Raw genomic sequence first — 27065 nt, 5'->3', positions numbered from 1 at the left:
TCTATCAGTTGATGTTAAGCGACAAACGTAAACTTGAAGGGCAGCTGACAAGTTAACCATTCCAAAAAGAAGGAAAATAAACAGTCTTGTCACCTTCGCTACGCCCTCTATGACTTGGCTGTCCTTTCGAAAAGATGCATGTGTAAAAGGATGAATTTTGCATAAATAAACATATAAGGGGCTTTATTCTATATAAGTCACTTTTTGGGAGATCACTTTTGGTCTGCATGGATTGACTTAACCAGTGGGTTGAATGCCTATTGCGCATTTGAAGTGTTGCAACACATCTCACAAGAAAGAAGTATCTTTGAATCGGATCAAGAGACAATATAGCCCTTGATATTGATAAGCACCTGCATTGTATTGACATCTGGTCATACACGTTCATGGTATGTGCACTCTTTTCTCATATTTTTTTCTGGTGGTCAGATCAAATGCTCGCAATATGTGTGTTACTCTATTGGCTGTCGAAAGACCACATAAAGCGAAAATTTTACTTTTTGTTACAGTGGTAGAAGACGGTACAGAGCATTCCTCTCGTAAGTATCTACAATTCTAGCTGTTACAACCTCAGCTTTCGGTGCCAGATAACTTCTGTAGTTTACCTAAATGTTTTGTAGCTTTTTGTATATTTCAGTTTAGTAAGTATGGTTCTGTCTGTTGCACATTTCAGAAGTCAGCTGCATGTGCTTTGTAATAACTCTATTAACTTGTACCTTTGTATAGCAATATAAAAAATAATATACAATGTATTATAATTTTTTTGTATGTCGTCAAACAGTGCAACCATTGAGCATGAAATGTTACAAGGTGCCACAGGAAGCAAACTTAAGTTTGACCAGTTAAGCTTTTACGTGCGGCACCTTGAAACCGTAGTCGTAAAAGTTAATATAGACTCGCAACAGTTTTGTAATAATGTAACAATGCCCTCTTCCCCGTCTCTAACCATCCTACTCTAATAGGTGCTATAGGTACATAACCAATAAATAATAGTAAGCACTTGCACGTCAAGTTGGCATTGTGATGTCACTTCCGTGCAATGCGGGTCACATGATAAGTTCACTAGGGTTGAGGATGGGCGAGTTGGTATTGCGTTCTAAAACTGGTACAGAGCAACATAGAAAGGAAGAAACAAGCCAAGCTGGCCAGATGAAGGAACAGGGTGCTGACTTCTAACTGGTTTATTAGCAAGTTGGATGAAATATATAGCTACAAGAAAGCATCAGGACATGTCGTCACAACACTTCACAATGCGTCACACCGATAGAAGGCTACACCATCATGAGTCACAGAACGCGCAATTCTGTCATGCACGGTTAAACTGTGGGAGATACAGGGTTCTCCTCCGTACTCTTGGGACAAAGGAACGACAACACAGTAGTGCAAACAATCACAAGGGCATTTATTGCACCTTTCATAGATCGATGCCTGCTAGCCGAGTTGCTATCCACAAAACATGCCGATGGGCGCGTGACAAATCTAGAAGTCTGACTCACCGAGCGACCGGATAGCGAGCGAATATGTTCGCCCCATGCTGGATCCCAACGCCTGGTCGTTCGCGTGTACGGTCACGCGAATGGTGGCACGTTCGAAGGCGGCCACGCGAGACAGTCTCGCAGAAGCATCGGACGGCGCCCACGCGGACGTCCGTGCCCGCCGACGATCTCCAACCAAAGAGAGCGCGCCTTGTCTCTCGGCGCCCGAGTAACCCCGCCGCGGCACGACAATCGCGCCATCTCTCGCACCGCGCTTGTACCACTCCGACCGCCGCGGGCGCCAGGCTACGCGAGCCGTGTGGGAAAACAGCATATCAGGGGATGCGTGAGAGTCGCGCATCCCCACAAAACTGATCAAGAAATCTTACTCCCTGTGAAGATAGGCACAATGATGGCATTCTAACAAATTTGCTGCCAGCCCTTGCTATGAGATCAGCTTCAGTAATCTTCCGCCTAAGTTGTGATCGGTGCTTTTTTAGCAATTCACAGCGATAAAAATTTGGCTTGCATCCACAGTCGCGACAGTGAATTCTAAGTGCCCCTGTATAGCTTGGCGCACATTGTAATCATGTTCTTTTAGCCTTCCATTAAGGCAGCAACCAGTTTGGCCTATATATTTCTTCCCACATGATAGTGGAATTGAATAAACCCTAAATATGCAAGACCCAAAACGCTTCTTATGCATGGTCGAACAGACAGTAGTGCGTGGATGGAGCGGATTCACGACCGTACAGAGCCTGCGTAGCATATCAGGTGCGGAAAACACTACTTCCAAGTTATCCTTGCAGCCAATCTTTTTTCATCTGTGAGAGACATTATGAAAATGTGGTATGACTACCTGCCTCTTTCGTTCATTATTTCTTTTTTGGGCTTCCGTGTCACTGCTCTTCTTTAGCTGCTTTAATAGCTTTTCAGCTATAGCCAACAGTAGTCTGTGGCCGGGTACCCGGCAGTCAAAAGTCGATCAACTTGACCTGCAAAACTGCGTTGCACGGCATGATGACAGGATTTCCCGAGGGCAATAGTAAGACAAAGATTAGTGATACTTCGCTTAACCAGTTTAGAATGGGCTGAGTCAATTTATAAAATAGGTTTCCCGCTTCTTGGTTCTTACATCCAGCATACATGGTCACATGAAAGGAGTAAATTGAGGTCTAAAAACGGTAAGCTGTTGTCAGTAGGCATCTCATGAACGAACACAAGCGGATGAAAGCAATTGTTAAATGTTCTCACGATTTCGTCTGATGTGAGCTGGAAAGCAGCGTTGTTGCAATCTACAAGGACCAAACAATCATCTACAAAATGGCATACTTTGACGACACTTCGTTTATCTAGCATGCTCAATAGCAGCTGGTCATGATGAGCAAGGTAAATGTTACTTAGCACCGGGGCCAGGCATGAGCCATTGCACACACCACTGTTTTGAATGTAGGTCCAGTTATTAAAAGATACAAAAGTCGATTTTAGGTAAAACTATAAAAGTTCAGTGAAGCTGCTGTTACAAACACCAGTGCGATTTCGGAAAGCTATCACACCAAAGGAATCGTTGGTGTTCTCAACACACTGCAACAACTTGTCATGCGGTAAATAATAATATAAATCTTTTACGTCTACTGGAAAAGCTTGTAAACCTGAGCTATGCAGGGACACTTAGGAATTCACTCTCGCGACTGTGGATGTAAGCCAAATTTTTAGCGGTGTGAAGTGCTAAAAAAGCACTGATCACAACTTACGCGGGAGATTATTGAAGCTGATCTCATAGCAAGGGCTGGCAGCACGTGTGTTAGCGTGCCATCTTTGTGCCTATCTTCAAAGGAAGTAAGATTTCTTGACCAGTTTAACCGTGCATGACAGAATTGCACGTTCTGTGACTCATGATGGTGTAGCCTTCTATCGGTGTGACGTTTTGTGAAGTGTTGTGACGACATGTCCTGATGCTTTCTTGTAGCTATATATTTTGTGCAACTTGCCAATAAACCAGTTGGAAGTCAGCACTCTGATCCTTCATCTGGCCAGCTCGGCTTGTTTCTTCCTTTCTATGTTGCGCTGTACCAGTTTTAGATCACATGATAAGCCCATCCACCATGGTGTGTCTGGGGCCGTGGTGCTGCGCTGCTAAACACGAGATCATGGGTTCCATGTTTGGAATTGGTGGCCGTATTTCAATAGGGGCGAAATACAAGAACATTCCTATTCTGCGCTGCAGGTGGATGTCAAGAAACCTCAAGTATTCAAAATAATGCGTGATTGGCCCGACAGTGCTACTAAGGCACTAACAGAAACAAGAGGAGAACTGGACTAATGATGGCTTCAGAATATTGTTTATTCCAGAAGAAAAGCACAATTTAACCACCATGAGAAAGCAAAGTATAAAACCAAAACAAGCCACAGCACATGTGCCTGCACCCTCTACCAGTTCTCCTCTCATCTCTATTTATGTCTCACTTGCACTGTTACTAGGGTTGCCACCTGGCCGGTCTTTTTACTTATTGTGCTGGCTGCCATTTCGACCCCATACCGGCACCCCAGTTGCTGGTTTTCCGTTTCTTCAAAATCGCACATGCGTGCATGCCTTTCAGCCGATGTCATCACAGCCAACATTACTATAACCAAGGTCACTTTGTAAACTCCTCTTTGGAATGCCGCTGAAATGTGGCTCCTTCCCATTGCCTGCCGTGCCATCAGCTCATGGATGGATGGTGGATGGATGTTATGAGAGTCCCCTTTGAAACGGGCCAGTTGGTTGCACCACCAAGCTCTTGCTATTATACTGCCTAATGTCCTACCTAGGTTAAACAATAAAAAAGAGAAAAAAAAAACCACTATGAACTACAGCACCCAAATTTTCTGATCCCCTATTTTGAACTGTGCTTTTGTACGTCTCAGTTTTTTTGTTGTTTCCCTACTTTTCTTCCACCAATCCTCCAGTCGCCTCTTACTAATGCCTATTGTGGACATGTTTACTTTTCCACTGCTCTTGCTGAACCCAAGTGCTTCAAGGAGGCCAGTGGCACCTAAATCGACCGCTGGGTAGACATCTTCACATTCCAATAAAACATGCTCCATAATCTCCGTAGCTTTACAGCAGCAAGCACATGCTTCTTCTTCCGTCTTATATCTCGCTTTTAGGTGCATGTTCTAAGGCATCCCAATCTCGCTTTGAAATGTAATGAGCTTCCCTTTGAGTTATCATAAATTGTTTCTTTCCTGATTTCATTTTTTTTCTCTTAAGTAGTTACTCATGGCAGGTTTCTTTTCCATTGCTCACCCATGAGATTATTTCGGCCTCTCTGACTTCCCGCTTGACGTTATTTGTTGCTGTGTTGCCCACCCTGCAGGCAGCATACTTGCTGGTAAGCTTCCTAGTCCTTTTCCTCCACTGTGAATCAATGTTTTTCCTGTACAGATACCTAAACGCTCTCCCAGCCCATTTACTTTCTTCCATATTCCTCAGCCGTTCTTCATACTCAATTTTACTGCAAGCTTCCCTCACTTCGAAACTAGTCCAGCCCATATCCCCCTGCGCAACTTCATTTGTAGTCTTCCCGTGAGCGCCCAATGCGAGGTGACCCACTGACCTTTGGTTCCCGTCGAGTCCTGATTGTACCCCTGATTTAAAGCAAACAACCGCATTTCCAAGAGTAAGTCCTGGAACCATTACACCTTTCCGCATACCTCGGGGGACCTCGTAACTATTGTTTCCCCATAGCGCTCTGTGCTTCATTATGGCTGAATTTCTCTTCCCCTTCACTGTTATAGTTTTTTCCTGTGTTTCCATATATCTATTGCCTTCGTTTATCTATATACCAAGGTATATACATTCTGTTACCCGAGGTATTTCCTGAGCTTGTATCTCCACTGTCTGTTCACTGTTTTCATTGAATACCATAACACCTGATTTTCTAACATTAAATTTCAAACCTAAATTGTTGCCTTCCTGTTATTAGCCAGACGTTGCAAATCACTTTGCTTGTTAGTTAGCAACACAATGTCGTCCGCATAAAATAAACCTGGGAGGTGCTGCTCTACTACTGTACCCGCCTGTTTGTATGAGAGATTAAACCCGATATTACTTCCTTCTAGTGCCCTTTCCATCATCACCATGTACATCATAAACATCAGCGGGGATAAAGGGCACCTCTGCCTCAGGCCCTTGTTGATATGAACTTTCTCCTCGCTCCTCATCTTTTCCCATTCAACGCAAACAGTATTTTCTAGGTAAATCGCTCTCAAAAGCAGTAGGCGATCATCACCTAAGCCTTCCCCTTCCAGAATATCCCACAAGATGTTGCGGTCTACGTTGTCATAGGCTCCTGTAATGTCTAAAAAGGCCACATACAACGGCTTGTTTTCTACTTTTGATATTTCAATACACTGAGTAAGAACAAATAAGTTATAATCTAGACGCCTACCTATGCTGAAGCCATTCTGAAGTTCTCCCAAAATGCCGTTATTCTCTGCCCATGCTTGAAGCTTTAATTTGATTGCCTGCATTGCTACCCTGTATATTACCGATGTAATGGTCAACGGTCCATACGAGTGAACTCTATCTTTCTCCCCCTTACCTTTATAAATTAAAGTCATTTTACTTTGTCACCAACTGTCTCGTATTCGTCTATCTTTTAAAGTTTTTTCCACTGCTTTCAACAGAGCTTCCTGACTTTTTGGTCCTAGTTCATTAATCAGCCTAACGCGAACCTCGTCTAGCCCCGTGGCTGTGCGCTTAGGAATTTTCTCTTCCGCTTTCTTCCAGTTGAAATTTGTCAGCATCAGCTCTTTTTCCACTTGGGTCTCTTTCATGCTCTTTTTTTCCTCAAATACAACCTCGTCATTGGCTTGGAAAGATCCGGCTGTTATATTTCTGATGTAATTTATTGCCGCTTCTCCTTCCAGTCTGTTTTCATCTTCGTCTAGGATATGTTGTATTGTTGTTGACTTTGTGCCTAATAGTTTTATGTGGTTCCAAAATATTCTAGGTGCGGCCTTCTTTTTCTCACGTATTTCTGACAACCAACGTTCACTTTCACCTTTTAATTTTGCTTGCACCAGTATTTGAACCATAGACTTTTGCTCTCGGTATATTTCTCATTTACTGGTTACTTCATCCTGCGGCAACTGCACCTTCTTTGCCTGCCTGTGCTCTCAAAATGCTTTCTGTCGTTCGGCGATCGCTTCTCATATCTCCCTGTTCCACCAGCTTTCAGTTTCTTTCTTCCTTTCCAACGAACATGTTGTTTCTCGTTCCGTATTTCTGTCGTTATTACACTTAGAAGCTCACCATATTCCCACTCTTTACTTGCCCATTTGCCAAGTTCTTCCTCTACTCTAGTGACTATATTTGCTATTTGTTCAGCATTCAAATTTGGACGCCATTTTGTGCTCCTTGCTCTCTTTCCCAACTACATATCCCATTTTCAAAATGATGCGTTTATGGTCACTGCCTATGCTGCTATGCCCTTCCTCATCAATGACCATTTCTTTCAACTTATCATGAATTCCTTCTGTCATCAGACAGTAATCAATGGTCGATTGCCGGTTTCCCACTTCCCACGTGATCTGCCCTTCACACTTAGGCCCTGTGTTCACGATAACGAGGTTATGTTGCTCACAAAGGTGTAGCATTGACTTCCCGTTGTTGTTGGTATAGCCATCTAAATCCTGTATGTGGGCATTCATGTCACCTAATAGGACAATTTCAGCACCGTCCCTGAAACCTTTAATATCAGCGCTTATGCATTCCACTAACTCTTTATTCTTCTCGGTAAAATTATTTCCGGTCAACAAATACGTAACGCCCAGCCAAGTTTTTTCCCACTCATTGTACCTGATAACCAAAGATGTTCTTGGCATTTTGAATTTACTCTTTTCCATTTGGCTCCCTGATGGATGAGCATTCCGACTCCCCCTCCCTTTCTTTTCGGCTTATTTCTGTTGCACCCTTCCCAAACATAATTCTCAATAACTGGCGGCTCTTCTGAGTCTCTAAGGTGCGTTTCTGTAACCGCATACAATCCTATTTGTTCTTTATGTAACTGCTCCTCAATCTCTGCCCACTTTTCCTTTCTTCTGCCGCCCTGCATTTTTATGTAGCCTATTGCATGGCGAGCTCTTTTTCTTGCTTTCCTCCTTTTTCTGTTATCAACGGCGATGCTCTTCTGAGGTTCCCCTAGGGAACTTTCTTCATTACTACCTACTCTGGCCTCCTGAGCACCCGCGGGCCCCCTAAAGAAGCAACAGTGCGACCACCAAGTCGCCAGCCCACTTCTCGTGCTAGCCTGTAATTGAAGTGGATCCCATCTCGTTTAAAACCACCACAACTTCTCACTTCCCTGTTTACTTCGACAACCTCGAAGCCTTTCTCTCGGCTCATTTTCCATATTGCCTCATTGGCAGCCATTACGGCTCTTTGTACGTGACTGTCACGCACAGGCACCTCCGGCACCGTGCACACCACGATCTGCACCTGAGGGGATAGCTCGCGCAAGTCGTCCACCCCCTTCGCCAAGCGCTGGGCTAGTCCTGGCCCTTTCCTGTTCAGGACGTCATTTAGCCCACCTGCTACTACGACAAGGTTGCGCACGTGGGCATTTTCCGTGAGCTTTTCTTTTGCTCGCTCCATGACAGAACTCAGTGTCCGCCCTGGAAATGTCCCTACCGCCACTCTTTTGTCGCCTTTCACCCTCTCCACAATTGCTTTTGAGCACCCAGCCATGTTTGAGTCGCCAGCGATAATCACCCTTTCACTCTCTCCTACCTCTCCCTGCTTCCCGGTGTCCTTTTCCGCCTGATTCGGACTCGACAAAGGGCATTGTCCCCTGGACTCCTGCTTTTTCCGCATGGTGGCCTCAAGGTAGGTGCCGCTCTTTCCAGCTAACCCTTCCTCACGCTGCATGCATTCCATGTACTTCGCTGACACTCCCTCGCCTGTCACGTCGGGGGTCTGCGTTCCATTGTCGCGCACATTCTCGTTCACAATGGCAGCCCTGTTCAGCATTTCCTCGGCTGCTTCAAGTCTCTTTTCAACTACCTTCTGTGCATCACGCTCTCTGTTTAGCTCATTTTTGAGCTTTTGCATCTGTTCGAGAAGCTCTTCCTTGAAAGCCTCCATTTTCTGCAGCCTAGTATCGACATCACATTGTGTGCCGCTTGATTCGATGCCCTCTCCATTCTCATCCATCTCATCTGCCTTGAGGGACCCCCCGCGCACTGCTTGCTTTCCTGTCTTTCTCGCCGTGTATTGCACGGCTTTTTGCAAATACTACAATACTATAATAATGCTCTACTGATGCAAATACTATAATACTACAATACTATATCAATGCAGAGCGCGTGCCTTTTAATAAACACCGATACGCACAGGATCCAAATCCTCAAAATGTTGCAAAGCAACTCTCACCGCTGTTTCAAAAGCAATCAATGCCGCGGAGACCGAAGGTATGACACGCTCTCGCATGCGCTCAACCACGCGGCCACGCTCTCACTTTCCTACCAAAACACGCACAGTAAAACCACTAATGGCTATTTGTCTTGTCACTTCCAAGCTACCATTTAAAGACTGCAAACACTCAACATTCCACCCGGCTGCACGTGTTGGAGCACATGGCACGAATGGACGCACTAATCATCCTGCAAAACCAAACGTACACGAAGCACACCTGCACACCCGTAATACGAGACAAAAGAAGGAAAGAAAAAGAAAACCACACAATTACTATTTAATGGCAAAAAATTGGCAAATAAAAACGGAAGAAAGCTCAAAGCATGCACAATAACTTATGATTTCGTCGCCGCCACGGAGCCCCGAAAAGCACGTCCATTCGCCACAAAATCCAAAACAAGGTCTTGTGAAACCGTTGTGTGCACCGCCCCCAATGGGGGAGCAAGGGGCAACAGATGTATTTTGTCTGTGCCGTGTGTCATGCCTTCTCCCCTGTATTTTACAACAAGAAAGAAAGAAGGTAGCATAACACTGAAGAAACCTTAACAAGCATGGCACAGTCACACAAGAATAGATGAATTACTCGAAGTTTTTAAGGAAACAGATGGGCATATAATGCATGGTGGCGACAAAACCAAATAAACAAGAGGAAAGAGCTAAGCTACTGCAGCTGGTCCCCTTCCCCATCACTGGCTGCTGACCTACCTCTGAATTAAATTGGAATTAAATTCAGCCGTAGACACAAAAAAATTGCAAGATTTACAATGCTTCGGTGTGGGAACACTCACACAAGACACTTGCGGGGGTGGCCATTTTTGTTTTTAAACTCTCATATCTTCCGAGACCGTTTGAAACTGCCTTTCAACCCCCCTGCTGAATTGGTGCCATATTTTTTTTTCTCGAGAAAGGTAACAACCCTTGCTGTTAGGTTAACCATGCATTTGTACAAACACGCGCAAATTTCTGTTCTTTTTGTTGAAATCTGGAGCCTCCCACAGTGGCATTTCTGATAATGCATGAGCTGCTTTGGAAAGTTAAACCTTATTATTTAAGTTATGTGATATGAACATACTGGGCTTTAAGCAGTACATTCCAGCTGTCAGTGCTTGCTGCCCTGTGACAGTGCTATGTGTATTCGTGCAAATGTTACAGGTAAGGTTTACCTGGAAGGCCATGTTGTGCAGAAAGGTGAATGCAGGCCCCTGGGAGATGACCGCTACATGCAACTGAAGAGGTGCATCTCACCCTGTTGTACTTCAGTACAATTATGTCTCTCAATTACTTGACAACATATATTGCTGTTATTACTTTATTTAATGTCTCTTGTGGCATTGTGATCGCTGCATACATATTAAATTTGCTGTGCAGATCAGCCTGAAGGCTCTGCAGCTATAGCATCACAAAGGCAACAATGGCTTATTTGGTTAACGAATGTTCTAATGCCTTAAGTTGTAGATTAATTCACTTTTGCATTGTTGGAATAGCCGACAATGCTATAGTGTGATGACTATCATCACACGGAGACCCTTTTAACATGGTCTGTATGAGTGTCCTTGATAGGGTACAGTTGATTGCTTGCACTGATCACTGATCATTGTAAAAGCAAAACATTTTCTAATATCAATCTCATATGCCATTGCAGCAGAGGGTGTCAAAGACACTGCTGCAACTGTTAAAGGGCCCCACACCAAGCCCCATAGTAAATTTTGCTTATACGCTGAAAGTTGTTACGTGTCCTCTAGGTAGCGTACTGCTGCAAAAATTTTTTTTCAAATCAACTCGTTAATAGCCAAGATAAAAATATTTTGGTGCCGTGAACCCATGATTTCAGGAGGCGAGCTCCACTGCATAGCGAGACACTCTCTCCACTTGCCCCGTCTAGCCTCCGCAAGCGAAATTCCTTCCCTGCGTTCTCTCATACCGGACCTCGAGGATATTGTGACGCATACGTCACAAGTCCCGCCTTCGTTTCTTTTTCTCCTCCCTTTTTTTCTTTTGTCTTCTTCTTCTTCTTCTTCTTTTTTTGTGCAGCGTTGCGCACGAGCTGTTGTGATTGTCTGGTTTCACGCAGCACACATTACTAGCAGTATAATTCAGTGCTCCACAAATACTGAGGCAGAACAAGCGGATCGCAGAGCATGACCATGTGCTGGAACACGGTAGAAAATGGCATAGTTGACTGCACGACCGTGCGAACAAGCAGACGAAGCGGAAGTACATCTCTCTTGCTTCAGTGCAAAGTAAAATAAAAAACACGCAGACATTTTGTTTGTGTAATCTATTATTTCTCCAAACTTTCATTCATCAATTCAAGCAACAGATAGCGCAAATAACAGATGGTGCTTTCAATAATTCTTGAAGTCGCGTCTTACCACGAGCGACATCACTCTGCAGACCCGAGTACGTAGGTGTAGGGATATGAGTACGCCATCGTCCGGGTTGGAGAGCAGCAGCCGCGAGGAAAAGGGAAAACGGCATTCAGATTGAAATTTCAGACCTTTTTGCAGCGTGTAGCGATGTAATTCTTTGCAAACACGATCGTTGGTGTGCATTGCATACTCTGTGCTTGTCAGCTCAAAATAGCCAGACCTGGTGAGGGGCCCTTTAAGAACAAAGAAATCTGCACAAACTGATTTAAGCTTTATCCTTAATTGGTTTTCATTGTGCTGCACATTATCCCGTGCATGTGCCCTGTGTCCCTCTCTCCTTCTTTCTTTTTTCATTGCTCTTTTGTTCTGTTCTGGCTAGATTCCTGCCTTTCTTTTGTCTCTCTCTGTTTGCCTTGTGTGTTTCACATGCGTACCATTATATACATAGTCTATAAGAGGTCTTTCGCACATCCTCAGGCAAACTATCCTGAAGGCTAGCCAACCTGTGCGTCAAGTGAAGCAGCTAGATCGAATTGTGCAGAACTACAAGCCAGTGGCCGACCACAAGCACAATGTGAGTTTCATTTTACCAATGGTACTCTCTTGGCTAGCAAAACCTGTGTTGCCCAACCAGTGCCCGCGTTCATGTAGAGAGGATGACAGATGTACTGAGGCAGGCTCAGTTTTTGCAGGACAGCGAATTGTGAATTTGATAAAATGCTTTTTTTCCCATTGATGAAATGGCTCCTCACTGAGGAGTCATTGTTTTGCTACTTCTGCTGGCATAAACTGCCATCAGTTTACATAAGTACTCAAGTTATGTTCAAATTATTAATAGTACACAAAAATGCAAAAGAGAATATATGTTGGAACATCTTAATGAAATATTAGATACACCAATCTGTATTGATTTAGAAATATATTTCGACGTTGCCAGCAAATATGTTGCCCTACAGCAAGAAGGAACTTACTTGCTCACACGTGTTTACTTAAAGTAAAGTAAAATGAATAAATAATCAAAAACAGCAGTTTAACTGGTCACCGTGAGTGGTGGTACATGGAAGATTGGTTCTTATAGCACAACAGAATTTCTTATGTGATATTGTCACATGGTAGTGATTGTGACGAACACAGTAGCAAAATTGTAAATGGCAAAACTAAACCTTTATTGGGCGAACTTGTGCCCTCAAAAACAGGCTGCACTCAATGAATGGCGACAGTGGCGAACACAGTCGGTGATCGTCGAAAATCTGATCAGCGGGTTAAGAGCGTCGGCTTTTATTCATCAGTCATCGAAGGTTCCAGAGTAAGCGCTGGTGCCCGCGTGACTTCCAGAAAGTTCTACACCATTCGCGTTGTGCATACATGAAATCAGATTACACAAGGTTCGGCGACAACGGACAGCAGATAGAACCACTGATAACTTTCGAGAAACTTCCGATACATGCAGGCATGCCCTGCGCTGTGCGATAACATTTGTTAGGCGGTGAAACGTGGTCACCCGATAAAAATAAACAAGTACACATGTCAATATCACAAACTATGATTTGAAGCAATTGTTACCACAGCTTTGTTAAGGATCTGGTTAATCTGCCTAGGCAGCTGTGCAACAGTCTCGGAAGAAAATTAAAGCTAGGAAATCTATTTGTTCACAGTAGCACAGCACAGTTTACTTCATCTGCTGCATGAAGACACTTTGGATAAAGATTACAAAAACAAGAAACAGAGGAAGGAAGGAAGGAAAAAGTGGAGAAGGAAAGGCAGGGAGGTTAACCAGTTTAGCTTAAAGAAAAAGAGAACCTCCAATCGGGGCATTGTGCAGCATTGCCTTTAAGTAGGCCTTATGGTAGCCTCGTTTGCCATTGAAAGCAGTTGATTTCAGTTGAAGAAAGTTGACTATTTATGAATTTAACCATTTAGGAATGTACATTCTGTACATACTTGAACGGCATGTAAATCTGGCAGACTGCCCACAAGAGTTTTTCAAATGCAATATAAGCTACAGTTCTTAGCAGACTCAGTGCCTAGAGATGCACTGTTGAGCTCCCATGTTTGAATAAGAAATCACATCTCATAAAGGCAGCATGCTTTGGCCTTGAAGTAATCGAGTTCCTTCACAACATTTCAAGAATATTTGTAGGCAAGTGTACATTATCAGAGGTGTAAAGTGGTCATTGCCCTTCAATTTTCAAACAATAAAGAAGACTATTGTGCCATACAATATTGGCTGATGTTTCGTATAATATATGCTGATAGAGTAATTGTTTGCATTTATTGAGAGAGTGTGTTTGATAAAACAAGAAGGATGTGTAAGATCGAATGTGGCACTGCCTTCTTACTCTTGAGCCACTTTCCTGTGACATCACAAATTTTGGCAGTGGCTTAAAGAAGCTACTTAACATTGACAACAGAAACGGTGAACTACATTGTACCTGAGACACTGAACTTAGCGGTTTCTATCAGCATTTTTTTTTGAAGAAGATTGTCCGCGAGTTTATTGAATGTGAAAAATGTTCCATATCACTGGAGCAATGTCATCACCATCTCTGTTAGTGTGTAAGGGAAACTTATAAATGACAATTCAGCCTTTAGCTTCAATTTTGTTTCTGCTTGTTAGTCAACTTTTGCGCAAGTCAGAAAACAAAATGTGAGAAAATGCACCTATCTATCCATCCCATGCTTTGCCCTGATCTGTCTTATGGTTAACTAATTTAAATCATACAACTGTTCACCTAGTTTGTAGATTGCATTTAGTGCTTCTTCAAGAAAGCAGTTAAATTTTCTTCACTTGTCAGAGGACCACAGAGTTGGCAGGTACCCGCCGTGGTTGCTCAGTGGCTATGGTGTTAGGCTGCTGAGCATGAGGTCACGGGATCGAATCCCAGCCACGGCGGCCGCATTTCGATGGGGGTGAAATGTGAAAACACCTGTGTGCTTAGATTTAGGTGCACGTTAAAGAACCCCAGGTATTCAAAATTTCCGGAGTCCTCCACTACAGCGTGCCTCATAATCAGAAAGTGGTTTTGGCACGTAAAACTTCATAATTTAGAGTTGGCAGGTGATGTGCTGTGCCTTGGTGGTGATCTGGTGAAAGAAATCGCATGAATTCCTTTCTCAATACAGCTGGAATTTGAACAGAAGAAGAAAGCAGAGGGAAAGAAGGCACGTGAGGACAAAGATAAAGTGCTGGACATGCTTTTCTCAGCCTTTGAGAAACACCAGTATTACAATATCAAGGACTTGGAGAAAATCACACGGCAGCCAGTGGTAAGGACAGTATCTCTAAAGCACTGTGTAGTGTCCACAATAACGCTGACGCAAGTGTTCTGTAAACTGTAAAGGCATCAAAGGAGTACTGACACATGTTTAGTGGAAAAACTGTAAGACACGCTTCTTGCATATAAAAGAATAAAACTTTGAGAGAAACACTTATAGGATACTTAATTTGACACTAAAGGTGCCTTGAAATTATGGATCTGGGCGTCATCAATGTTGTCATGACTTGGTTAAAATTTCATAACAGCCGTGACACAGAAGAATTTTCTCCTGCTGTGCAGCAATGAGGCTAAGTGTACGGGTGTTGCTCATATATAATAATAATAATAATAATAATAATAATAATAATAATAATAATAATAATAATAATAATAATAATAATAATTAAGAGAACTAGAATGCTGTACATGTTTCTTAAATGGCAGTCAGTTGGGTTTGACGTAGTAGTTCTGCGGAAATCCACAAGGTGGAGAGAAGTAATGAATAAAGGGAAAATCAGACATCCACCTGTTCTTAGCAATTGCTACAAAGGAAACCCATACGGGTTCCTCAAAAGAAAAGCCTCATAGTTGAAGAAAAATTCGTCCTGGTCTGGGACTCGAACTTGAGACCACCGCCTTTCCGGGGCAGCCGCTCTACCATCTGAGCTAACCAGGCGGCTAGCAGATGGCAGGGCGAAGTCGAATTTGTAGACAACATGAAGCAAAGGCAACTGTATAATGTAGTATTTCTGCAGAAATCCGCATGGCAAGTGTATGACGTAGTAGTTCTGCGGAAATTGTTGTCAACAAATTCGACTTTGCCCTGCCATCTGCTAGCCGCCTGGTTAGCTCAGATGGTAGAGCGGCTGCCCCGGAAAGGCGGTGGTCCCGGGTTCGAGTCCCGGACCAGGACAAATTTTTCTTCAACTACGAGGCTTTTCTTTCGAGGAACCCGTATGGGTTTCCTTTGCAGCAATTGCTACGAACAGGTGGATGTCTGATTTTCCCTTTAGTCAGTTGGGTGTGTTGGTAAACGCTCATGTTGGAAAAAGCGATACCAAAACGGATACTTAGCAAGAACGTAGGACAAAGCGCTACTACCAGCTGAAAAAATTTTATTTAGGAAAAGTGTATTACTAGATAAAATTTTTCTAGTTGCTAGTAGCGCTTTTTCCGACATGTTTCTTCAGGCTGCATGGGTGTAAGCAATTGTAAGTTATTTAGGATGGTCTGGCAATGGCCAGTATTATTTCTTTGGTTTAGGGTGCTTGGGCCTTCGTGTGATTCAAAATGAGGAAGTAAAATATCGGTGAAGAGAGAGAAAGAAATAATGGCACATTGAGTTGACTGATTGCCTATGGCAAATCACAATGATAGGAGCAGCCTTGAGTGGGCGAAAGCCTCTTAAAAGTTTTGACGTGTAATGGCCCGTTTCAAATACCTGGCTATGCAGACAGCATCACTGCAGTTTTCCAACTTGTTGCTGCACCTATTTCTGATGTTCCGTGTCATGAATGGCTTGGAAATCATGAATGAAGTGATAACTTTGAAAAACACGCACTTATCAGCACATTCTGCCGGTGGGGTAGAAACTTAGAAAAGATTGAAGTGCCTGAAAGGAAGCTCATGATTGTATAGTGAACAATGTAATGGAAAACAACAGGCATAATTTCAAGCAACAGGAAGACTGTAGTATGAATCGTAGAACAAATGCACGTAAGTGACAGACTAGTTGGGATGAATCCCTTTGCCGCATGGCGTATGATATGCATAGAACTTCTAGCATGATAGAATTAAAAAGAAAGAAAACTCTACATATTTACCCAGAATATATGTCCTCTCTAGCATTGAAATACTACTACATAGCAACTGTAGCGCTGAAAATATATTTTTGATTATTATTTTTATTATTTTTATATCTTTATGATTATTATTAGGTACTCTTTGCACACAATGTGCAAAGAGTACCTAAATAAACAAGTTATTTACACAGTTTCTACTCTCCATATCAGTCCATGGGATTCCAGAGTGCTTTATAACTGTTATGTTGAATTCCAATGGCGTAGTCGGAGCAGCCGACGGACTCCGCGAGCGAGCACTCGACTCTGGCGCAGAGCAACGCCTCCAGATCCGCGAATGGAACACAACCTGCGCCGCCGGAGCAAGGCGGAAGCGGAAGTTCTATCACCGAGTTACCCAGGATACCTTGCGTGTTGTCATTTTCTTCTGCTGTTTGCTCCCAGCACCGCCGCACCGGTCACTTGTCTCTTCAGCGCCGGTCACCTGTTGTTTTTTTAAAAGTGCGGAATGGATATCTCGCCAAGCGTGCAGCAGCTTTTGCTTCCTCGCGAGTCGTGACCGGTGGCGCCTCCCAGCGGACAAACGTGGTAAAGGAAATACGTCACGCAGAGTTCCGGTCCACTCCACCGATTTTGGCGGAGCAGCTTTTTCTGCTTCACGGAGTGACTCCCGCTCTGAATCCCCTCCGACTCCCTCATTGGAACACCTTACTCCCGCCCTCACTCTGCCATTGGAACAAACTTGCTCCGAAACGAGCAGAAAAACTTGCTCCGACTCCGCCATTGAAATTCAACATTAATTACCCTGCCTACTATGATGTTTTCATCAAAAAATCTTCTGGTGCTGCTGTGAGGCAAGCATTCATGCTTGCCTCACAGCTTCGTGCAGTGATGGGATGTGTTGTGAAGGGGAGCAGAGTTTTGTTGTCTCATAAAAGTATGAATTTAGTGGCAAAATATGATATTTCTACAGGCTATATGGCTTCTTAGCATTATCATTGGTGTTGAATACGCCAGGAAATAAAAATTTCAACAGTGTTTATGATAAAGATAGCATAAGGCCTACCTTTTTCCATGCTCTAACTTTCGAGGAAAAAAAAAGAGAAGGATTTCTGTTGGCTTGCATCAAGCTCCTAAAGACTATGCAGAGCAAAAATTGACCTAGAACCAAGTTTTATAAATGATCCAACCTAGATATCGAAGCTATCAATGAAGCTTCACATTCTCAAAATTAAAGAAACTTGTACTACCTGGAACTGAAAGAACCATACACTGTTTTTCAAGTTGTGTTTAACTTCTTTAAGTAGTTTACATATATTTGGCAAGTCTTCTGCAATTCAAATGTCTTTCTGAATGGTCATAAAATATGTTTGCGACTGCGTGGTGTACCATATATTATGTCCGACAACCTTGGCTCATAAAGTTGCAACCATACATTTCTTCGAAAAAATTGAAGTTTGTTTAGATTTATCTGGTCTAAACAAAGGCTCATCTAATTTTTTCACAATAAAAATTTATTCAGTAAGGGGTTAAGAGGATGAGCGCATAATCATGGCTGTGCAGTTTAGGGCAGCAGAGTGTTTGCTACAAACCAATTGCTGCATTTAATTTTAAGCTAATGGCTACAAAGCAATCTATAGCAATAGTGACCCATAGCTGCATTGAGCTTAATTTCTCCTCATCACATGCCATTTCCTCTGCCTGCACTATTTATAGCCAGGCTGTCAAGTGGAAACTAGAATAATAGCTTGGGCTTGTTGGTTTTCCATCCTGGTGTTAACAGTGCAAAACGTAGATGGGACACGAGACGAGAAGACGACACCACAGTGCTTGTGGTGTCACCTTCTCGTCTCGTGTCCCTTCTACGTTTTGCGCTGTTAACACCAGGCAGGTGGAAACTGTTTTTATGCCAGTCCAGTGAAAACAGTCGATTTGGCTCAGTTCAGGAGTAAAAAGAATAATGGTTCACTATGGTAGAATTAATTCACTCCTGTGAGTTAAAATGGAAAGAAAATTATTAAAAGTGGGCAAATAATCAAATTTCAAATCATCAAATATCAAATTTTTCCAACACGAATCCAACACGCATTGTAGTATCAAATAGTCCTATGCAGATGCGTGTATTTATTGTAGGAATGTTTATTTCGGTATAATTGGGCACCACTCTTGTACAGACTAGTGAAAAAGAAACAACCAACTATCAAACACAATTAGCATCAGTTTTAACACCATAGCATTAAGTGTCCCGTGTTGCAGAAAATCCGGTTGGCGTCTGGTGTCCAGCGTTGAACGTCGCTTCGGCAAAAAGAATTTCGAACTACGCATACCCAACCACGCAGGCCCTCCATGTGGTGCAAGGAAATTACTGAACTAATTGAATTTCTCAAAGTAAAATATGTAGAAAAATCATAAAGTACAACTTACACACAACCTACAGACATGATAGCGTCGGAGTGTAGCTTGAATATATGAGAAAACATAATTCTGTTACGCAAAAACTAAGAAAAAGACCACAAAACCCTTTTCCAGACATAGAGCGGCCATGGCCTCCCAGGTTTGCGCGAGTAAATCTCAAAGGCCATAAAGCAGCACGCCCGATTCCTTGCAACATCATCAGGTGGCACTCACCTTTGCTGCATTGCAGCCCATGCAAGAGGCCGAGTTTCCACCAGAAAGCTTGCCTTCGTGCACAGATTGCGCCGCTAGCGTTTCCTGGTAAACATTACGGTTACATAGGCTGCAGTTGCCGGAAAGTGTGAGAAGCATTCAGGGATCTCTTGGTGCAATCGTGTTCCAATTTTAAATGCGAAGCTTAAGCGTCCTCCAAATTTTTACACACAAGATCACTAATTCTCAATAAAAGGACCCCACGACTAGCCTCTCAGCATATTTAAAGGCCAGTTGTGAACAAGCTTTCCAAGAATAAACGGCTACTGTGTGACTAGCTTTTTAGAAATTATGAATATATGGTAGTTGGAAAAAAAGCAGATGTGGGAAAAAGAAAAGTTGCTGGAAAAATTCCGTGCCATAGACACATGTAAAATGGCCCATTCCTAGAAAAACATCATTAGTTCTAGTATAAAAGATAAAACTGCTACGTGGCTAGAATGCAAGAAACCCTAAATTACAGAGTACAAGCAGTACTATCAGATTTTCATGTAGATTTCCACTGCGAAACCACACACAAAGCTTGCATTACCCATTTTGTTTCTGTGGTGCTCCGAAAACATATGTCATTGTTTCAATTTTGATATTTTTGATACTTTGCTTAACAGACAAAGCACAGTAACTCGAGTGTAACAGTCGGTTGTTCAGAAGATTTGGTTAGTTTCGATATTCGAAAATACCAAAATAGTTCATTTTCGAATACGAATAGTTGGTGTGTAACATTGGCTTTGTATTCGGATATTCACTAACCCCTAAAAATTATGAAAGCAAAATTATAAACAGTGAACCTCATTATAACAGTCATATCTGACATGAAAACACCTTTATTATGTCCAATATTCATTAAAGCATATATCTTTACCTGCTGGTATCAATAAAAGGCATATTAGGTTATTTCATTATACTCCATAAGTTGTTACAACCATGTTTGTTATATTGAGGTTTGATTGTACAGTCTTTTGATGTGGTCAAAATGATGGGAATCATATAGACAGTTTTCTAGAAGTGCTACCTGAATAATAGCTGCGAAAACAGTTGGATGTGCTTACCCTAGTGTGTGTGGCTTAGCATGTCCAGAGAAAGTTACAAAGGATCCATTCAATTCCAGAGAATTAAGTTATTGCGCGGTACTCATTATAGCATGCACACAAGGGAACGTCTATGCTGAGTTTGTTTTAAACCGTACAAATATATATATATATATATATATATATATATATATATATATGAATGTGAGAAGAAAGGAAACTTAGTGGGCCGATTTTATTAGTCATAGCATAAGAAGCCAACAACCAAGGACAGCATAGGGGAAATTATCTGCAGATTTTAATTGAATTAAAGAAATCGCAACTAAATGGAAATGAAAGAGGACGAAAAAATAACTAGCCGCAGGTCGAATACGAACCCACATCATCACATTATGTGTGTTATGCTCTTAGCAGTTGAGCTATCGCTGCGCCATTTTTCCATCCAGTTTCTGGGGTATTTATGTTTGTCTACTAGAATTAACCTTGGGAGTGTTAGCCATTGCCAACACTAACGGTATGAGTGTGTGTGTGCACATAATTTGTGAAATGCTCTTCAGAGTGATGATTTCTGCGAAATGCATTAGGCTTATGCATTACACTTTTTCTAGCATATGAGTCCCACTAAGGCCATGCAATCTCATTTCCAGCCCTACCTGAAGGAGATCCTTAAGGAAATCTGCAATTACAATGCCAAGAATCCTCACAAGAATATGTGGGAGCTCAAGCCAGAGTACCGTCATTACAAGGATCAGGAGGCCAAGCAGTGATTGCTTGGTGAATTGCTTGTTGTGCATTTCACCTTGAAGAGTTATGTGATCGAATACACAATAATATGTGTACTGCCTACTTTGACATTGCGTTTTGATCTCACAGAAGTTCTAAGACACGGCAAATTCTATCATATGGTCTCCCCTTTCTACTCATGTTCAAGAAAGCACAGAAGCAAGAATTTGTGTTGACAAGCATATACCTAAACAAAAATAAAGAACTGGCCCTTCTTCCACATTTATATTTGTACTACTGAAGTTGTCATTTAGTTTTTCCGTCGATTGTGATTGAGTGAATGAATACAGGAGGATGAATTTTAATTAAGTTGATATTAAATTTGTACAAATACTTAATGTTAGTAAAATTTAAACAAAAATACTCAAATTATGATCTTGAACATTTCAAAGCTACACAGAGGGCTATTAGCCCCGAGAACAAACTAGAGGGTGCTGCTAGCGCCGCTTGCATGACGTCAGGGCACGGACTCGCGCCTGTCGTCTGCTGCAGTTCGGGCAGTGTCCGGGCGCCTTCTGCAGTGTTTTCATTTGTTCGCCCTCGTTCTCTCTCCATGTGTACTTATGACAATCACCTCAAAAATACCTTTACGACGTCTTCATCGCAAAAATTTATTCAAAGAGCTTATTTCTTAGACAACAATAGAATCGAAGAAAACGCTACAGTGCCAGCCGAAGGAGCACAGGCTAGCCCATTGCGGGTTTTTCATGTGCGGATCGACAACCGCAAGAACATAGCACATAAGTATCCAGTTACGATACCATACATGCCGCAGTGCAACAGGTATGTCACAAACGCTGGCTATATATGACTTCTACAACAGTTCATCATCATCATCAGCCTGGCTACACCCAGTGCAGGGCAAAGGCCTCTCCCATACTTCTCCAACTACCTCGGTCATGTGCTAATTGGGGCCATGTTGTCCCTGCAAACTGCTTAATATCATCCGTCCACCTAACTTTCTGCCGCCCCCTGCTACGCTTCCCTTCTCTTGGAATCCAGTCTGTAACCCTTAATGACCATCGGTTATCTTCTCTCCTCATTACATTTCCTGCCCATGCCCATTTCTTTTTCTTGATTTCAACTAAGATGTCATTAACTCGCGTTTGTTCCCTCACCTCATCTGCTCTCTTCTTATCCCTTAATGTCGCACCCATCATTCTTCTTTCCATAGCTCGTTACGTCGTCCTCAATTTAAGTAGCACCCTTTTCGTAAGCCTCCAGGTTTCTGCCCTATAGGTGAGTACTGGTAAGACACAGCTGTTATACACTTTTCTCTTGAGGGATAATGGCAACCTGCTATTCATGATTTGAGAATGCCTGCGAAACGCACCCCAGCCCATTCTTATTCTTCTGATTATTTCAGTCTCATGATCCGGATCCGCAGTCACTACCTGCCCTAAGTAGATGTATTCCCTTACCACATCCAGTGGCTCGCTACCTATCGTAAACTGCTGTTCTCTTCCGAGACTGTTAAACATTACTTCAGTTTACAACAGTTACCTTGATATTAATCCGCTAAACAGGTTTGCTCACGACGACTGGTTCATGGTAAAATATTGAATTTTTATATTCTTCACAGAAATGCTCAGCAGCAATACGAGGACTTAACTAACACTGCAGTTTAGATTCTACCATTTGCTTCTTGACGACCATTTACCACCATTTGCTTCTTTAACTGCTTCTAAAAATTTTTAGAAGCCGGTTCTTCACGTGTTTATTTTAAGTGGCAGTAATTTGAAGTAAAGCTAACTGAAGCTTAGAGCTGCTTGCAGAATACGAAAAGGAATTTACCAATATATATACTCATTTCCGTGGTGCATGTTCAACTCAAGCAATTCACTGGTGTTTGTTGCTTGAGGAATACGCATGACTAATCTGTTTGGTTAACTGACACAGCTGCTCGGCTCAAATTTTTTAGTGAAATATGCCTTTTGGACCATGTGGCTGCAGCTAGAAAAAAGCTGAAGCATCATTCAGTAGTATGGGACATATTGAAGATATCATAATTTCCTGGTGCAGAGTCAAAAACCAAGTGAAATATGCAAGGCTTGTGGTGTCTTCCTTATGAAGGTTTGCCAGGTTTTCTTTTACGTACTGATGAAGTGAATAGTTCTCCGTATGTATAATTAAACGACGCCGGATCGGGATATGGTGAGGCAGAAGGTACTTGATTAGCCGTAATGGCAGTCAGTTGCTTCCGTTGCATGAGGGGGCTACTGAGGGCCACCATGAAACATTTCATTGCTTGCAATTGATTGGCTCTCGATGTTAACCACGACACATTTCTTTCAGGTAATTTCTACTATTGTATTATTGAATTAACTATGTAAATGCTCTATATGACGTGCCGTCGTGTTAGCAGCCATGAGCAATTCGTTTTATGGGGGCTTGTTTCAGAGATCGGCGAAAGTAGCAGCAAATTTTTCATATGAAATGCATGCCTAGCTCTATCCTTTATGCATCAATTAAGTGGCCATATTTGACTAGAACAACTCACCAGAGTAATAAGAATCACGATGACTGCTTTGCTGGGCAGTGTCTTTCTTACACAGATAACATGTTGACACCAAATACTAAGATTTTTCTTCCATGTGAAGTGCAATGTCTCTCGTATATAAGTACTGAGGGTGTGTTAAGTGTTCAGTGAAGCATCATACACAAGTTTGCATGTTGAATTTACAGATATTCTTCTTACGCAAAATTTATGGACAGCCACGGCGCATATATGCATTGCAAAACCAGTAGATCCCTTAAACGCTACATAGCTTGCGATATCCAAGCTGCAAATTTTCTTGACTCACGCGCTTTAGAAGAAGGAACTGTGGTTCAGGCATGGCAGCAGAAAGAAGGCAGCATATCCTTCGATAACTACGGCTCGAGCCACTCATACCCCAAGCATACATGAAGGAAATGAACACTCGCGGCAGCCGAGCGAGCAGGAGTGAGCGACGTCCTGGCCGTGACGTCACTCGCGAGTGGGCACCACTCCAAATTATCGACGCTAATAGTGGACTCTAGTGCTGTTGGCTGCTGTCACCTCTGTGGTCTCAAGGATTGGAGTGTGACTGTTTTGATCTGATTTGATTCACAAGCAGAATGTAGAACCAAGAAGACATTTTTGGTTTCTCATATGGAACCTCTCAAGCAATACGTCGGATGTCATTTATATTGCACCTACTTCAGTTTTCTTACAAGCGTAATCAAGAGTGACCGCTCACTTAGTATTTCTTTATTTCAATTATTATATGTCTTCCACACCAGTGAACTGTTTGACAATCACCACTATCAAATGCTCACGGGTATTACTAACATGCTTGCCCCTTCACAAGCCACATTCAAATTTGCCTCTGCTAAAATGACAGCAAGCCGATGTGCATATACAAGTGAGGTAGCATGGTTGAACCACAAGTGCAGTCAATAAATTGATGAAAAATTTCGATAAAGGTGGTCAACCAGAAATGAAAATAGTTTTGTTCTGGAGTTTCTTTTTTTATATATATACAGTTTTGTTTCGGTTAAATACACTTTTTGTAGGGTTTAAAGGGGCATTAAAGAATCTTCAGCTGAACTCTTAAATTACAATTTTTAATATTGTGAGGACAGCCTTTGTTGGGAGGGGAGCCTTGGCAAGCCAGAGAATTGACAAAATTTAGTTGCTAAGCAACCTTCATGTTCCGATACGATGGGTCCTGATGATGTTGTATATCTTTACATCTATTCATGAGCAGTTAGTAGTTTATCGGTGAACATGGATTATTTTGCATTCTGAAGGATGCAAGGGTGCAACCTAATTTGTTTTGATATGTTTCTAGACAAAAATAGCCCAAGCACGCAAGAAAAACATCTAAATTTGCGACATCATTATAAGATACCAGTGCTGCTGCTGCTTTGGCACAAATATTGTAAAAGGAGAGTCTTGCCTTCATTTTCTTGTTTAATAAAAAAAAAAATTGTGCTCTGCCATATAAATGCTGATGGAGTCTTCCAAGGGTGTTTTGTCAGTCTGAACTGATTTTGTATTTTTTATTGATGTCCCATAGAAACACAGGGCTACAAGAGGCTCGTGGTCACTTTGATAGTTTGGAACACCTGGCATTCTTGTACCACATACTGGAAGCATGGTACACAAATGTTCTTGCATTGTGTCCCCATCAGCACGTGACTTTTGTAGCTGAGGAACAAATCTCCTTTGAAAATGAACAACATAGCCACTGAGTGACCACAACGGGGGAATTGAATGAGGTATGAATTGTCTATAAAAATATCTTCGGATGCAATAATTTTCAATGTATTAAAAACTAAAGGTGGTAAATCATAAGACGGTCTCGTTGAACAGTTTGCAAGCAGAGTTGCATGATTGCATGCTCAATTGGTTTGCAGGGGTATGAGCAAATAGGTTAATGATCACAGGAATTTGTGCAAAACAGATCAATCTTTAGAAATAATGAAGAGTGACTGTACAGCATCACACCAGCACCGCGCTTTGCTGCGACTAGTTTTTTTTTACTGCCCGTGATTATGTCCATTATTGTCTGCTGATCCTCCACTACTCAACGCTAGTTGAGCAATGTCGAGTTCTCATTTCTGGTTTTCCGACAAGGCACATAGCTTTCGTTGCGCTGGGAGGAGTTGGCAACATGAAATGTACATGCAGCCTGATGCACATAGAGGGGTCTGTAATTATGTGTAATTAAAATGGCTTGCTTCTCGCACTAAAGAAGCAATTTTACAATATTACACAGCAGGCTTTCATTTAGAATAGAGAATTAAAGTATTTGTGGCTGTGTGGGCTGAGCGGCAGGCACTTGAAGCAGCCATCGAGCAGCCACGCTTTGCATGGACCTTAGAGCATTGCGCAAGCTCTAGTTATTGTAGTATACTGCAATGTTCAGTCAAAAGCAAGTTTGAGGAAGATCGGCACGCTGAAAAGCCCAGTTGCCATTGTGTGGCTTGTACCCAGTTCTTCACTCAGCACACCGAGAAATGCCGACAACTGGCCCGTTATTTGACATCTGCTCAACAGTGTTGTCAAAAACGGTGGCATGACCTCAAACCACCTCCTCACCCTTTCACCATCAAATGCCTTATGTGGCTTTGGGTCCCACCTGTTGCTGCTCCTGGCCATTCGTCCAAGCTCCTTCCAGAGTACTATAGACCCTACCACATGCTTGCTCAAACATCACCAGTTAATTACCTGGTCAAACCTGTATCGTCATTTTCCAATCTCCATCGTCACGTGCGAGAGACTGTCCGCATTAACTGGCTCAAGCCATATTGCGATCCACTGACCTCTCCCTAGGTCACCAGGACGGCTACTCTTTCACACCGGGGATGATTGTTAGGAAGAAGACAGGCACACTGAAAAGCCCTGTTGCCATCGTGTGGCTCGTACCCAGGTCTGTCTCCGGCTACGCCCTACCTGCTCATGCTGCGTTTGTCACGGCTGCTCTATGACCCGAATAAGCCCCCTTAATACAAGTAATATTAGGAAGCTTTGAACCTCAAATTTTTTAATTCGGTGCTGTTTGAATAATGCAAGAAGAAGCTTGTGGTACCATTACACATACAAATTTATACAGGAGCTTGTGTTCCTTTTTCTTTTTTAGAATCTGTTCAGTGCTCTATTCACTATTTGAGTATAATGAACGAACCCGCTCGATAGACTGTATTGATAAACAAATTTTCAACATGTTTCAAGAGGTTTCAGCAGTTTCCAAGAGCTATCTACCTTATATCACACATAATGGACAGTCATACCTTGCATGCATAGTAAAATTTAAATTATTCCACAGACACACTAAATTTTGTATAACTATTTGTCCCTAGTTGGTGTACATAAAGTGACACGTCATTTAGCACCGTGTGGTAGGGTGTCACTCATCTGGTGTGCAGCTTTGAGTAAGTAGCTACCAAGGCCAAGAGAAAATTGGTACTGTGGCATAAGTGTTCATGTCAGTAAGCCGAGATGATTGCATGTGGCAATGCAGCATGCCGGGTAACCATTGTATAAATATCATATTTCTTTCACATTATTGATTTTATGACATTAGTTTGCTAGAATGTTGATAAAATGACTCATTTAATGGTAAGTACTGAAAGTATTTTAATTGAATGTACTAAATTGGCTTAGTCATTGTTTTAAAGCTGTCTAGAAAATTGCAATTGAAGGATGAACTGCCTTTCCTCAACTTACACTGGACTCTAGCAGCAAGGGCATCATCACAC

The 27065-nt window shown here is 42.4% G+C and overlaps 1 protein-coding gene and 1 non-coding gene across 3 annotated transcripts in view; both read left to right on the top strand.

Moving 5' to 3' along the window:
* TfIIFbeta (transcription factor TFIIFbeta) overlaps positions 1-27065 on the top strand; it is a 33733-nt gene that overhangs the window by 4867 nt on the left and 1801 nt on the right. The window contains exons 4-9 of one of the 2 annotated variants that reach the window (XR_008615011.2): positions 510-539; positions 10087-10168; positions 11781-11877; positions 14427-14570; positions 20702-20828; positions 24881-25082. Coding sequence is in view for 1 of the 2 variants with exons in the window: in XM_050190106.3 (XP_050046063.1) it covers positions 510-539; positions 10087-10168; positions 11781-11877; positions 14427-14570; positions 20702-20821 (473 nt within the window). In the remaining variant the exon portion in view is untranslated. Of the gene's footprint in view, positions 1-509; positions 540-10086; positions 10169-11780; positions 11878-14426; positions 14571-20701; positions 21024-24880; positions 25083-27065 lie in introns of those variants that run through there. The other variant, XM_050190106.3, reaches the window with a different exon arrangement.
* Positions 15400-15474, top strand: TRNAS-GGA (transfer RNA serine (anticodon GGA)). The gene has a single exon. It is a non-coding gene; the product is annotated as a tRNA-Ser (tRNA).

The sequence above is a fragment of the Dermacentor andersoni genome, chromosome 2, assembly GCF_023375885.2.
Source record: "Dermacentor andersoni chromosome 2, qqDerAnde1_hic_scaffold, whole genome shotgun sequence".
NCBI lineage: Eukaryota > Metazoa > Arthropoda > Arachnida > Ixodida > Ixodidae > Dermacentor > Dermacentor andersoni.
The sequence above is the reverse complement of the archived record's forward strand: the minus strand, read 5'-3'. Positions and strand labels throughout refer to the sequence as shown.